Source organism: Pseudorasbora parva, chromosome 2, assembly GCF_024679245.1.
Source record: "Pseudorasbora parva isolate DD20220531a chromosome 2, ASM2467924v1, whole genome shotgun sequence".
Lineage (NCBI taxonomy): Eukaryota > Metazoa > Chordata > Actinopteri > Cypriniformes > Gobionidae > Pseudorasbora > Pseudorasbora parva.
In genome coordinates, this window is record NC_090173.1 from 43,701,586 (window position 1) to 43,716,496 (window position 14,911).

The following is a 14,911-nucleotide window of genomic DNA, read 5'->3' on the forward strand; positions in this document are numbered from 1 at the left end:
TGAGGTGATTGTGATGACCCCCCGGTGACCTCTCGATTTGTGACTACCATCCACACAGTTTGTTCAGTTGCTGTTGGGTTGGACCTTGAGTAAGGTGTGTGTTTGGTGCCATAAGGCAAGGTTGCAACCTAATGTAGAGCCAGGAAACCGTATTCAAAGTTCTAGAAAATGCTTACATTTTTGGCTATTATAACCACCTTAAATGTTGAATATATAGTTATATCATAATATATATGAGAACACTGTTTTTAATCATTTTTCTCTAAAAAAAATCACTGATTCAAAATGCCCAAGTGTAAAAAAGTGACTACATCCTCTGAAGCCAGATAGGAGAGTTACCGGGGCAATATTTTGGGTAAATTGCACATATTTGATTTTCTTTTTTTTTCTTTGACCAGTTCTTACTTTGCCTGAATTAAATTAAATCTCTGCAGACATTCTCGGTCACATTCATTAGACTGTCCCTCCTTATGGATTTCCCTCAGCCTTGCCACACACTTCTGCTAATTCAATACAGGCAAACATTGGGAAGGACTAGCATGTTGTGTTAAGAGAAAAGAAAAACAACTCTACTTGTGTATTTTTGTTCAAAACAACTAAACGTGTGTGTGTATGTGTCAAATGCGTGTTAGAGAGAGACTCAGTCCAGGCCCATGTAGAGTGAATGTACAGGGAGCTCAGTAGCTCCCCCTGCATGTTAAAGAGCAGTAGTGACCAGGCCTTCCTTCAAGCCTTGTGCTGCTTGCTGGTCTTGAAGGAGACCTGCAGGACACGGTCGCCCAAGCGGTAGCCGTTCAGGCTGGCGATAGCCATGGCTGCTTCATCGTAGTTGGTCATGGTGACAAAGCCAAAGCCCTTACATTTGTTGGTGGTGAAGTCACGGATGACCTTGACGTTTGTGACGGCGCCGAACGGCCCGAAGAGCTGCCACAGGACGCTTTCGTCAGCTTCCGGGGACAGGTTGTAGACGAAGATGCACCAGCCAGCTCCAGTGGGCCCGGTCAGGTTGACGCCGGCTAGACTGGTCATGCTGTCAATGGTTATTGGGGAGAATCTGGGGAGGAAAGAAGGAGAGCTACCATGGGTGTCATTCTGAAGTTCAGCACAGTGTGCTTCTTATTACCACATGTTCCTGCCATTTTTGTCTCTTTGAGGAACGGACACTCGATCTCCACAGCTATAAGCACGTAAGAAAATGGACGGCTATTATATTAACTAGTCATATTCTCTGGTGTCCAAACCAAACTAGTCATATTCCCTGTTAGAAATAAGACACATAATTTACAATGTTCAACAAAATCACGATATTTAGCAAAACAGAAACCTAGAGAGGGATGAAGGCAAATCAGAAACAAATCAACAGAAAATTTGAACTAACAGAGGAGACGCAAACGGAATCTTGTATGTCCATGCTGGTGGAAAAAAGAACATTAAAGCAACCAAAACTGAAAAAAATAATAATGTTAGTTCAATACAGAAATACAGTTCGATCAAGGAATCAACCAAAAGAACAAAAAAGGTTCAACAAAGCCATGCCAGAATGTCCTGCTGTGATGTCAGCTATGCCAATCTAGTCTACAGAAACTGTGTTTTCTCAAATCAAATCTCTAATGTCAATGCTTAAATCAGCAGGTGGTATTCCGGGCACTTTGTTTGAGCTTGTTTAGGCATGGATGCTTTTGAAAGGACACCTTTTTTTTGTTTGAAATTACCTCTTGACTCCGTAGCTGGCGTTTAGTAAATTGTCGAGTCTGCAATGCAAGAGGGAGAGTGACGGAGGTGAAGATATTAGTTGCAAGATCCAACAACCAGAGCAAAGCGTTTTCATGGAGCCACTTCAGCCACCAGGGGGAGCTCTTTACTGAGCACCGCTTCCACCAATCAGCAGGTGCGGCTCGCCCATCGCACTGACGCAGTGCTTACAGAGCCCTCAGGCGATGGATCGAGAGTACTGCCTGCGCGATGAATGCATCCGTGCCACGACTGATTCACGCACGCTGTGTTTTATCTCTTAAGCAGGGCAGTTCTTTTCAAATTTGACACACTGCCTCAGTTAGACCCATTGTGACTCGTCAATCCCCCTGATGGCGTGAACGTGCTGCGGTTTAAAGGAAAACCGGCAGAGGAACAGCAAGGAGCGGTAGGGAGTAGGGGTGAGGGCTTATGGCTGCGGGTGGGGGCAGTACCTGAAGCGCTGAGTCTGGTGGTGCAGAGGGCCGGTGTAGCGGCGAGCAGCTGTCTGGTAAAGCTGGGTAAGCAGGGCCTGTCCCGTCTTCTGACTGGGGTTGTTGGCGAACTTCACGGTGATGGGCTCGGCGGCACCCAGTGGCTTTTGACCGTTCAGGCCTTTGATGGCCTCCTCTGCCTCGTTTCGTTTGTCGAACCGAATGAAACCTACCCCGCGCGATATACCTGCTCCGGACAGAAAGCGAAGTAATGTAAGCACCGTGAATTAAATAAATGGCAGATGAGTGAGACACGTGGACACAGGGCTAAAACAGACTTTTTACTATAGTAGCCTACTTTATGATCTACTTTATAGAGCAGACAAAGAACAATGTTAACGTAGGCCTACACACATGCGTAAAAATAAAATAAATACATAATGTGACGTCCTCCTAGTGAAACTTAAAGAGAAAAAAATATGGGAAGGCCTTCCATCAGGAATTTTGATTGTATTTTTAATACCGAAATAATCAATCACAATAGTCATAATTGTGTTTTAAATAGCCTAGCCTACTCTGTGAGGTAATCAAATGTCATTTGATCCATTTGTGGTTTTACTCATTTACTCATGAAGTTAACTGGAATACATTTTTATTTTCAGCTGCCAAAGAAACATTCTCTCTCTCTCTCTCTCTCTCTCTCTCTCTCTCTCTCTCTCTCTCTCTCTCTCTCTCTCTCTCTCTCTCTCTCTCTCTCTCTCTCTCTAATAATTTAAAATAAATAAAACTATTTAGACTTTAAAATAGGACACAATCATAAAACAAAATTACTACAACTTTAACTAAAATTAAGAAATATATAATTCAAAATATTATCAAAAACTAAAATACCATCTCAATTATACTAAATGAACACTGCCAGGAACATGCATTAGAAATGTAAATGGGGTCAATTATGAGTTCATGTTGACTGTGAAGCGTAGCCTCTTTTTTGCGTCACATCCAGAGCTTTAATTAGATTTCTAATCCTCCCCTAGGGTGTGTATGCTGTTTGTGGAAGTGAGGTAACGTTTACCTGTGACCTGGTCTACCAGGATGCGTGAAGTGATGATTCTTCCATACTGGGAAAACAACTGCTCCATGTCTTTCTGACTCATGGTTTTGGGCAGCCCGCTCACGTACAGGTTGGCATCGCGTATAGAAGCTGAGCTGGGTCTGGCGTAGGACACCTACATCGCACGAACACACACGAAACAAGGAGCTGCAGTTTAGGATCTCCAATATTATTAAGAAGCATGCATCAAGACAGCTGTGACAGCCCTAAAACTCCCGGCAGTGAAAACTTTCAAGTGTAGTCGAAGCAGATATGTCACAGCAGTGCCACGCTCAAAGGCGAGACATCCGCCCACTCTCTCTCATCCCCCCTTCCTTGAAATCCACGTCTCTTATGCGCACTTCACTCGAACCAAACCTGGTTCCCTTATTAAACGCTACTTCAGCTTCACAGTGCTTCTGACAGCAGAAACACGAACCCACTCTGACATTCACACTCAACCAAGACACATCGACACCCTCTGCGCTGATTTGAGACCAGCTCCCTTAGGGAGTCGTGAGGAAAATTTGATATCATGGGCTGTTTTTCTAGTTGGTGATTTTCCACAAGACAGCAGCATTTAGACCCTGTTCCGCTTTGGGATGTGTCATGTAATATCAAGTCCAATTAGGCATTTGTTTTGACGTTCAAATATTCATCTCATTTTTATATTTCCTAAAAATCCCCCACCGAGCCGTCTTAGTCGTATTTGAGATGCGAACAGATTTTTCTCATAAAATATGTATATTTATGAGTTTCTGGTTGAAAGGGAGTGACTTTGATTGATGGTGTCAGTGTGTGCGCGGCGCACATGTGATTTTTTGAGATAAAGCGATTGGCCCCCCTCCTTCTTCTCTATCTCTCCTTTGTCTTCTCTCTCAAGGGGAAACTGCTCCTCTGGCAACTGGCGAACCAAGTAAACAGATTACAAGATGTCCAGAGTCCCTGACAACTCCCTAACACACGCCCTCACAAAATACCCAAGAAAAGAAAAAAAAGCAAATTGAATAAAAAGCTCTACCAAATTATGCTAATGGAAAAGCAGCATCCTCACTTTCCAAAAACTTGTTTCCATTCAACAGTATTACACATACAATTATACGTGGATATGTTACATGTATTAGTCTTATCCAAAACTATACTACCTTAACTCTGTTTTAAAAAATGTTCTTACAACATATTTTTATTTTTTTACATTTTCCATACATTTAGATTAATATTTTTAATCATTTTGTAATCTTTAATTACATAATATATTTTGTGTTCCTTTTCTAAAAATATATATTGCCATAGTGTTTTTTTAAACTTATTTACTCATCTAAATTTTAGATGATATCTATAATTAATTTAATGTTGTATATGATTAATATCATTAATACCTATTTTTATTTTTTGTTTTGTAATTTTTTTAAATCTTTTTACTGTTTTTCCTCAGTTTACTAATATATTTTTAATTTTATCATATTATATCACATTTATATCATATTGTCATATAGTAACTCAATTATACATCTGTGTAATGCATTATAATCCTGTTACCAATGCTCTTTTTACTTCTTTACTAATATAATTTATTTCTGTCTATAGCCATTTTCTTCAATAATGCACTCAAACAAAGAAAAAATCTGTTGACCTTTATGTGTGATTACAGAAAAACATGTTAAGCAAGTAAAATTGTTTTATAATAAATAGGAGTCTATTTTTAACAAACGTGTTCAAGACTGCTCGCCCAGTCAAGTTATTGCATGTTTCGCCATCAGACCTTGGCAGAATGATGTGTTTTTCCACCATATGCGTGTTTTGCAGTCTTGCAGGCCAGTATGACTAAGCAGCGGTATTGTTGAGGTAGGGGTGTAATTGTGCAGTGAGTGGGTGAGTGTACAGCAGAGACTGGAGGGGGAGATCTATTGGAAGGATGGGATGCTGCCCCATAATTAACCCTCTCCCTCTCTCTCCCACAGTACAGATGGTGCCTGTAGCCCATATGGCCCTTAATCCCATCATTGGCATTCGCCTCCCTCCTAGCCTTTGCTACTGTGCCCCGTCAACCTCCCTCCCTCTCTCCTCGCTATCGGCTCGCTACCTTTCTAAAAATGCCATATTGACATGGAAAATGTGACATTTGCCCAGCTTAAGGATTTGAGGGCAGTGGGCACATGAACGTTGAATGTCAGAGAACAGTGGCGATGCTGGATGAATGCACTGAACAAACAAGATGATTAAGACAACAGCAATCGGTTTAAATAACTATGACAATAATGTTCGCCCATGGCCTGCAGTCATAATTCACCGAATAACTAGTTTCGAATAATAAGACTATAAGGAATGAAACTACTCTCTATGTCTATGTCATAAGATTTACATGTATATCTCAAATATGAAAGCATGCAAACACAGGCTAAGTCAGCGGAAGCTGCTTAACTGCTGATTCTTGTGGGTTTGTTGCGATCTTTGATGTGCAGTGATCAGGTAGAGACGACTGTTTAATCTCTCGCTTTCAGGAGCCCAAGCAGACCTTTCCCCACCCGAAAACCCAGCTGAATTGGGGACAAAGAAGGCCCTAATTAGCCAAGATTGGAGGCAGATGGGGCTCTCCGCGCTGACCTCCAAGCCTCACATTGCGTCTCTCTAATTACATTTCCATCACAATCACCTCTGTACACAACCCTTTGCTTTCTGACCTCCACTTTCTCTTTTCTTTTGCTCCTTTTGTCCCTGCCACGATTCCTCCCCCTGCCCCTCCCTTTCTCCTCCCCTCCTGCTGTCACGTCTGTTTTGGGCTCTGCTTCATTCTCTATTTCCTCCCTATCGAGTGATTGAGGAGATTGGGCTTGGTGAGGACGGTTCTCTTACTTTGATTGTTTTGGTCTGCAGTTTGAGACCATTGAGCGTGTTGATGGCCTTGTCGGCATCATTGGGATCCACGTAGTTTACAAAGCCGTACCCCAAACTCTGGCCTGCAATAAGACAAACAAGAATGCACATGAAAACAACGTTTAATGCAGATTTTTCCTACCAGATCAAGATTCTCCGCCGCATGGTTACCTGTGATCTTGTCTCTGACTAATTTGCAGGACTCGATTTCTCCAATACTGCCGAACAGGCTCTTGAACTCCTCCTGGGTCATGTTCTGAGGCAGGTAGTTGACAATCAGGTTGGTTTTGCTGTCGTCCGTGGCACCGTTAGTGCTAATGACGGGGCCGTTTGGCAGGCTGGTTCCGCTTGGACCATTGGACACCTGAGTTTCCATGGTGCTAATTATCTGCAGGTGGAAAAATGACAAATTACACCCTAAGATGGTGCAGCTTGGGTGAAAACATATAATTTGAGGGGCGTCCTCATTGAGAGGTTAAAAATCGATATGTCTGAGGGGTAGAGGGCTGGAGGAGAAGAATATCCCATCTCCCCTCCTCCTATGACGTCCTCCCTCACATCAACTCTTTCCATCAGCCCCTGGCCCTGCAGATGTCACAGTCCTTTCACTCTTTCCCAGCCCCCCTTTATGCCATCCAGGGTCAAACAGCGTTACATCACTAGCCTCTGAGAGAATGGCGGTGTGGGCATGAAAATGCACGTAAATAGTTTTCATTTCAACTTTGCTAACAGTAAAGTGAGTTTTTTAATCATTTCAAAAGTTCGAGATGGTGTTAGAACCTTGTTTATGTGAAAAGCGTGTGAGAGAGACCAAGAGCGTGTGCGCGCGTGTGTCTGGATCTTCGGTTCATCTGTGTTACTGAGGAACACAGCATGATGCTTAATTTGGCCTATAGGGGATTTTCAAAGAACAGATGTATGCAGGTTGTAGACGTTGCTTCTGTCTTTAACGGTTACTTTCTGTCACAATGCTCGACTGGAATTCTCTGCATTGTACCGTAAGCAATCTGTCCTTTTTAATTGTTTTAGTGACTTATGTTGCTTATATATATTATTCCCCAAGGCTGGTACTCTCCAGAATCTATCTACAAATTGGCATGTGTAATATATGTTCATGTATTAGTCATCCGAAGTTGACTGAAAGCTCTCTTCCCTCAGAACTGCCCCTGGGGTGAAACAGGGTGTCTCTCCAACTTGATTAACAATGCATCCGTTATGTTTTTATTTGATCCCCGAAATCAACAGGCACAATCGTATGCCACAAGTGTCCCTCTATGTTTTTACACTCAGAAAAAACCCTCCAAAATCTGTCACTGGGGTGGTACCTTTTCAAAAAGTACTAATATGCACCCTTTAGGTGCCAGCACAGTGACAGCTTTTATAGAGTATAATTCAAATCATTTTAGAAATGCAACTGGAAATAAATTAAATGTTTGGTATCTAATTAAGAGTTAATGATCAGATGCGCAAACAGGTGAATTCATAATAGTGTGGCTAGTCTGTTAATTTTTTCTCCCTTCAGTATGGCCTCTTTCTCTCATCTCTCTGTAACGCTCTGTCTCTTCAGTGGAATGATTTATTCTTGCCTTGAGCCTTACCTCTAACCAGGTTGCCCAGGTAACAGCAGCTTGACGACTGTTGCTATTGGCTGGCTTCTTGACTTTTAGCAAACCTCGCACATATGTGTGCATGTTGTATGCGCACTTGGAGAGAGGGATGTTGGAGAACTAGCGCTCGGTTAAATTCACTTTTTGTCTCGCATTAATAAAATAAGCTTTCGGGGCAGCCAGAATTTATATCTCAGGCAAATTGACACTGACAAAGAGAAAGCTCCGAGAGGCGAGATATTAAAGCACTCCAATCTCCAAACATGGATCTAGGCAAAAACTGACAATTTCACTGTCACCCGAGCAGGAATTTTCTAAGAAAAGGTTTTTCGTTTGATCAACCAATTGGCAATAAAATGGCATATTTTGCTTTGTGCTGTGGCAGTTTAGCCCATAGCCTGTGTAGCCCAGTAAATATCTCTGGTTCAGAATGTAAAACTACTCAAACAGGCACTGTCTAAGCGTTGACACAAACAGAGCAAGTCTTGACACAATGTGACAGGATCAGGGCAAATGTGATTCGTGAACTGAAGTAAACCTCCCTATGGCAAGCCACCCATCCTCAGCGACGAATGTAGTGAGTTACACAACGCACAGGCACTTCGGTCACACAAACTGACACGTACGCTATCTTAAAACCCAGATACTGGCGCCAGCACAGCAGAGGTAGAGGTGGATGAGCGCTTCATCCCAAAATACATGACTCGCAGAGACAGGCGAGAGACTGCTTACTGCTGGAGTTCCTTCCATTGCGCTCCTTAAGCATCACAAACCTTATCAACTGTCCCTGAATTTTTTCATTATATTAAAAACGGGGCTTATAAAACAAAACGTGGCCATGGAGCCAGCTTTGACATTCCTGTCCCAGCCTGCACTTTTCTATTTCTGGGAGAGTTCTCCCTCAATATTTAATGCACTGCATCAGCATCGCCTACACAGGGACCCAGACTCGCACGCAAACAGGAGCCCTGCATCTTATACGCAAAACCTATTACCTTCCCACCAGCGCACAATAAGGATAAATGACTGGCAAGATTCCTCTTAGTAAGTCTGTAATTAGAGTCTGCTGAAATGACCGTCAAGCCTTGCCTCTAATCTCATAAGGGGAAATTTCAGTCGACTTTTTTGAAAAAATGTCCTGTTGAATGTCATAATACACAAATGTAAGAAGTCACTTGGTTTAACTGCTGCCTTATTTGTTCTTAAGAGAAATAGTGATATATATATATATATATATATATATATATATATATATATATATATATATATATATATATATATATATATATATATCTATCATAATAAAATCATGATACGTTCAAATGCATTTCCATTATCTGCAGTCATAAACGCATCATGCCAGGGAACGCTATTTACAAACAGGCCTGAAAGCAGCATGAGATAAAAAGCAATTTGACTGCGAAGACTATTCACGTCACTTCCTTAATGTCCTTGTGCAGTGAGTGAGGAAGCCATTTTCTTAAAATAAACACAGTCTCGCACAAGATCCGGTGAGGTAAACAAATAAAGCATAAGGCTGATCTAATCTGTAGCTGTATGCATCATGTCAGACATTAATTTTCAGACTGTCTTGCAGGGGCAGCCAGCGATAGGGAAAAATGAATCTGTGTTCGTGACATTTCTGATGCCAAATGCAGACCTTAATTTTACCATTTGTAATGCATAAACGTACGTGTCTGGACGAGCCTCCTGACTGAAATGTGAATGCTGAATTGCCAATAGGCCGTTTCAGTAACAGATTACAGGATTATCTTAAACAAAAGGCATTAGCCACACTCTCACTGCAGCTTAAGGGATCACTGTGGCAGCTGTAAAACAACAGGACACAAGTCAAAACTGAACGGATAAAACCTTCTCTTTGTTTTTTTCTTCTTTTTTTTTCTTCCGGAGAATTGGGTTAATTTCGCTCGTGAAATTTGCAGCCCTAAAGATCGTTAATTTTTTCGCGCGAAAACACAATTATTTATGATAGTTTCCCTAATAGCGCCTTTTCCTTACCAATTTATTTACTATTTTAAATTAGTCAGTTTGCAAGAACGGCAAAAACGTTTAACAGAATGACAAGGCGCTAGCAGTATTTCTGTATTCCTCTCCTTGGTCGCTATCCAGAGTGCTGAATTCGGGAGTGGCTCAACATGGATAACTACCTTCAAACTAGCTTCTACCTTCATATCTTTGGTGCCGCGGGCTTCATTTTATCAAGTGGACATTAAGCTCTTGATGTCATCTTTACAAATAAACACGTTTACGAATCGCTTAAAATCGTTATCCTCTCGTCCTTTGATTGGACAAGTGCGCGTGTGCTCTGTGGGCATTCACAAATCCGAGCTCCTTTTTGCTGAATAAACGTATTGACACAAGCGAACAAAAGAGCCACCCGTTCCTCCTCTACAGAGACCATGGCAGCACTATGAATATTAATGTAAACAGTAGCGCTTTGTGTCGAGGCCAGAGGCTGCGGGACTCTCCGGGAACAATGAACATTGAAAACCTTCACTTTTACTCTATTCTAAGACTATTTATTATTATTATTATTAATAGAGCTAAATATATAATATATATATATAATAGGCCTATATATATATATATATATATATATATATATATATATATATATATATATATATATATATATATATATATATATATATATATAATGTGTGTGTGTGTGTGGGTTTGTTTTTTATACTCACACACCGTTTCTCTTTTTTTTCTTATACCCACACACCGGTACTTAAATGGCCTGGTCGAAATATATAGCAGTTAAATTAATTATTTTGCCTATAAAATCAGTTTTGTACTGTAACTGTTCAAAATAATGAGCGTTTCGATTCACAATAGACGAGGCCTGGAGATCATATAACGTGCGTAACGGCCCTGGAAGTTTAAATACTGTCCAGCATAACGTTTTTTTTTTTTTTTTTTTTTTTTTTTTTTTCGTTTTTTTTTTTTAAACACCGTCTTTTTCTTTTATTGACAACCCTCTTTATTATCGGTTTGTGAGGAGCTCGTATGTTATACTGTTGTGCTGTGTATCGTTGTGATGTCCTTGTCCTTGAATTGTGTACGCGCCTGGAGAAGGTTATCTGACTCAACGGTTTTATGTGCTTGGCACTGCGGTAGAGGCTCGTGCTCACGGAGGACTGCGGAACAACATGCCGAAGGGGCCGTCATTCATTCATCACACCATCTATTGAGAATTTAAATTAAAGGGAAGCGCGTCGTTTCGTATCGTCTTTTGTTTGATGCCACTATAAAACAGGGCAGGCTGTCCTTCATATCAGAACATTACTTAGGCTGTTTGTCAGGACCAAGAGGCCTCTAACCTTAACGCAAAATGTCGTGGAGCTGAAAGGGGTTTTAGTGTAATTTTTAATGTTATTAAATTCACAATAACAAAGTGAGCCTCCATTGTAGCATTAAGTAGCTAGCATCTCTGGCCAGAAACAAAGACGATAACCTGACAAAACGCTTCATGTAGAGCAGGCCTGAAGAGTTAAACGTCATCAATTAATCTGACCATTTGAATAATTCATTCATGGATGTGTTTCAAACACCTGTTCGTATTTAAATGAGCTGCTTTGTTATTGTTTTCACAGCAAATGTACGTGAAGATGGTGATTCTGAGCTCGTGCCATCGCTGTCTTCTTCTCGAGAAGACACGCCCAAAACGCTTTCCCTCAGGCCTTTGTATTCCCCTCATAGTGCTTATTTACACCCTCGGTGTCTTTATAGTGTCGGAGAGAAAACGCATCTCGAGAAGAAATCGATGACATTCAGCCTTTTCCATATATGACATTTCGCCGTTTCCTCTCGCGCGTTCTCTTTTCTTCTGTAGCATCGCAAGCCTTAGGAATTTTGTCCTGCCTGATTCAATCCAAACCAGTGGATGCATGATATCTCCCCTCCCCCTCCGAGTGACTCGACCCTTTTCTTTGCCTTTGCTCTCGATGGGCTCTCAGCCTCCGAGGCATCGTGTTTTGTCTCAGAGACTCAGTCTCGAGCATCCTTTCTGAACGAGGCATCTGCCCTCTTCACGCCCTTCTGCCTCCGCCGCACCTCAGCTATTCCTGAGGAATTCCTCAGCGCTCTGTTAATAATGGCTAATTATCGCTTGAATGCGTTTAATTAACGGATGTAGAAATAAATGTATGTTGCGAAGGGTTTTGCGTATTACGCATTACGACTCATGGCGAACGATTCTCGTACGGCTGGAGAAAGCAATGTTTTGATTCTCCTCATAAAACGAAGCGAGCTCGGCTGCTCGCGCATGCCTGTATCACATTACTTATACCCTGGGCTAATCGTTAATCTTGTTTACGGAATCCGCGATTAGACGTGCATTAGTGTGTTTGCGTTTTGACCAAATGCTGTGTATATTTTTTGATTAGCTTGTAAGTAGCCCATATTTTAAAATGTGGTTTATGTCTAATTAGCCTGTATATATTTGCTTTCTCAATGTGAATGTCTTCCACAGATTGTAGTACATGCTGTGAGGCTGTTAAGATAGACTTTCTGGTGGTGCTGTTATAGTTTTTATGAGACAGACCGAAAAGAGAAGGCATACGTACAGTAACCATTCTTGATGTACAAAGATGATAGTGATCTAGGTCCTTCGATTTGCAGGTCTTCAGGCCGACTCGCAGATATCACGCTGTGGTGTGGCTCGAGAAATGCAAATGTCAGTTTCCAAACGAAAAGAAAAAAAAAAGAAAAAGGAAAAACCGACAGTCTTCGCCAGGAAATCTCAGCCCGTGCGATTGTAGGTTTCCTCAGTAGTGTGAAAATGAGGAGAAGGGGGTTTTCTTCAGGATGATGATGAGAGAGAGATTTCTCTCCGTGTGGCGTGGGCGATGGTTCAGAAAAAAAGAGAAGCAGTGATCCCCAGTAGGGTGTGTCCAGGGGAGGGTGTTGTGGATCTGCTGTTGTGTGTGTATTTCCCAGCTCCTCGCAGGCTCCTTCTGTGCCTCTGCTGCAATGTTCTTCTTTTATGTGTCCTTCTGGCTGGCAGAGCTTGCTGCTGATTGGCTAATTGCGCAGGGAGGGTACTACATGGCAGCCATTGCAATGCGCTCCTCTCCCATTATCCCCTTCAGGAGAGATCACCGAGAGCCCCCCCTTCCCTCTACTCCCCACCATCTCTCCACTCTTCCTTTTACCCTCCCTTTCTTCCTGCCTCCCCCCCCCAATACGCATGCAGAGCTGAGTGAATAGAGCTCCACCTGCACTCCGAACAGATGGGTGCAGAAAAAGACAGGAGCCATGCTTTCTCCTTCTCTTTGCCCCTCTCTCTCTTTCTCTCTCATCCCCTTACTCATGCCTCAGTTTTTTTCTTTCTTGATTTCACATTATTTGTCCTTGTAGCGCAGCTTCTCAAATCCTGTTCTGTAGTCTGGCGCGCTGCATTTCTAAGAAAGCTGAGTAAATGGTGTGAATAAGTCTGCTGTTTGTTCAATACCAAGAATGCAGAGCTGTGAAGGTCATTTCTGGACATCGCACGGCCCAATGTTTAAATACCTGCCTGTACTTATTTAAACGTATATATTATTATGTCAGGTGCGTGTTGAATGCGTAGATTACATAATCACACAAAGGCCACTGCCTAAAATGGGAAAAATCATCTTATTTATTATACAATATGGATTGACATCATCTTGGGTGTTGGTGTCATATCGATGTCACACATTATTAATGCTGTAGTATAATAACGCGCACAAACAATGACAATGTCCAGCAACAGTTGAAATCAGAGATTTGAGAATGAATGCACATGTCTCCTTATTGTTCCTCATTGGTGCTGATATTAAACATCGACACACTGATTGCAGCGGTTGTTATCTCAAGCTCCCTTCCCCCCATTTCCAGTCTCGGAGTGGGTAGAGCTCACTGAGACAGGCTGTTTGGTCTCATCTATAATGCATCTCCTGCCCCAGGACTTGATGTGTGACAAATGACCTATTTCTGCACAGACCCCCACAGGGCCTTGACCTGAGGGAGCACGCGCGGTATATCTCTGTTATGCGGATGTTGTTGGCAGTTTCATAGGTGCAAGTCTCTATCATGTCTGTATGGGTGAAGTTGGAGGAGATGGTTGCAGAGCATGTAGGCTTATGGAAATATACGCTTCGCTGATGAGGTGTGAGGGGGTTGTCATTCCCTCTAGAGGATGTGTTTATTTTAGTCTGTTTATATGCGCGCCGGAGACCACGGGTCGCTGAAACTCACCTACATCTGCATCGGCCTTGGGTGACCTTGTGGAAATCATTGTGTGCGCGCGTCTTCAGAAGAAGTTCTCTGTGAGTTATGCAGATTATAGACAGTCACAGCACAGGTATCAGGCATCAGGAGTCAGAGAGGTACTGAGTGGGTGGTATTGTCGTTGGCGGGTAAATGCGCTGTAATGCAGATCAGAAAAACAGCATTTTCTCGATGTGTCTACTGTGAGTAATATACACAATTATATATATTTTGGCTGATGAGTTCTTAGAAAATCATCTGAGATGGGCGAGTGGGCAGATGCGTTCAAACTCATTAACCTTCCGATAATCTCGGGAGCGTCGAACGTTGTGCATTTATGGGTTAGGGGTTAACAGTTGAGGCCAAGCATTCTCCAGTAATCTTGACTCAATTGGGGGCTCTGGCACGGATTGCGATGCCTCGCGCTGCTGCCCTCCGTCCTCCTCTCTCATGCTCCCTTTCACTTTCAGTTCTTCTTCCTCTCGGTTCTTGTCCCGCATCTCTACCCCAGTCAGATTCTGAGTGTGGGCCCTGTCTGATATTTTACATAATTGCCTTACATAAGTAGCCAGCTCAGCTCAGAGCTTGGATGATATTAGTGGCGATGAATATTGCATGAGGAAGGCACTCGTTAAGCGTTAATAAGAGGCTCGAGATGGGCCCCGCTGTCAGTCTGTCTTAACCCCGCCCACTCCGCTCTGTCAAGTCGCGACTTTCCTCAGACTGTACTGAGGGCGACCAAGTGAGAGGGAAAGATTGTGCCATTATAGGTGCGGGTGTTGTTTTCTGCTTTGTGAGCTGAATAAAAGCAGCACTTGTGGCACAAAGAGAACAGGTCTGTTAGCTGCCTACAGTTCTACACACACCCCGTTCACACTTAACGTGACTATAAACCACCTTAATTGCTGAGGCTC

General features: G+C 42.5%; 1 protein-coding gene across 7 annotated transcripts; it reads right to left on the minus strand.

Annotated features, from left to right (window-relative positions):
• Nucleotides 1-533: 533 nt before the first annotated feature.
• elavl3 (ELAV like neuron-specific RNA binding protein 3) lies at nt 534-12,796 on the minus strand. 7 transcript variants are annotated; one of them, XM_067420770.1, is made up of 7 exons: nt 12,332-12,796; nt 6,304-6,520; nt 6,112-6,215; nt 3,241-3,394; nt 2,187-2,415; nt 1,713-1,751; nt 534-1,075 (listed from the first exon to the last, which is right to left on the minus strand). In XM_067420770.1, exons 1-7 carry the CDS (start codon nt 12,338-12,340, stop codon nt 727-729), a joined length of 1,101 nt encoding a protein of 366 aa, XP_067276871.1. In that variant the 5' UTR covers nt 12,341-12,796; the 3' UTR covers nt 534-726. The 7 variants fall into 7 exon arrangements, with proteins under 7 accessions (XP_067276871.1, XP_067276881.1, XP_067276889.1 ...); XM_067420780.1 differs by having other exon boundaries at nt 2,187-2,412; nt 12,332-12,795; XM_067420788.1 differs by having other exon boundaries at nt 534-1,054; nt 12,332-12,791.
• Between the last annotated feature and the right edge of the window lie 2,115 nt (nt 12,797-14,911).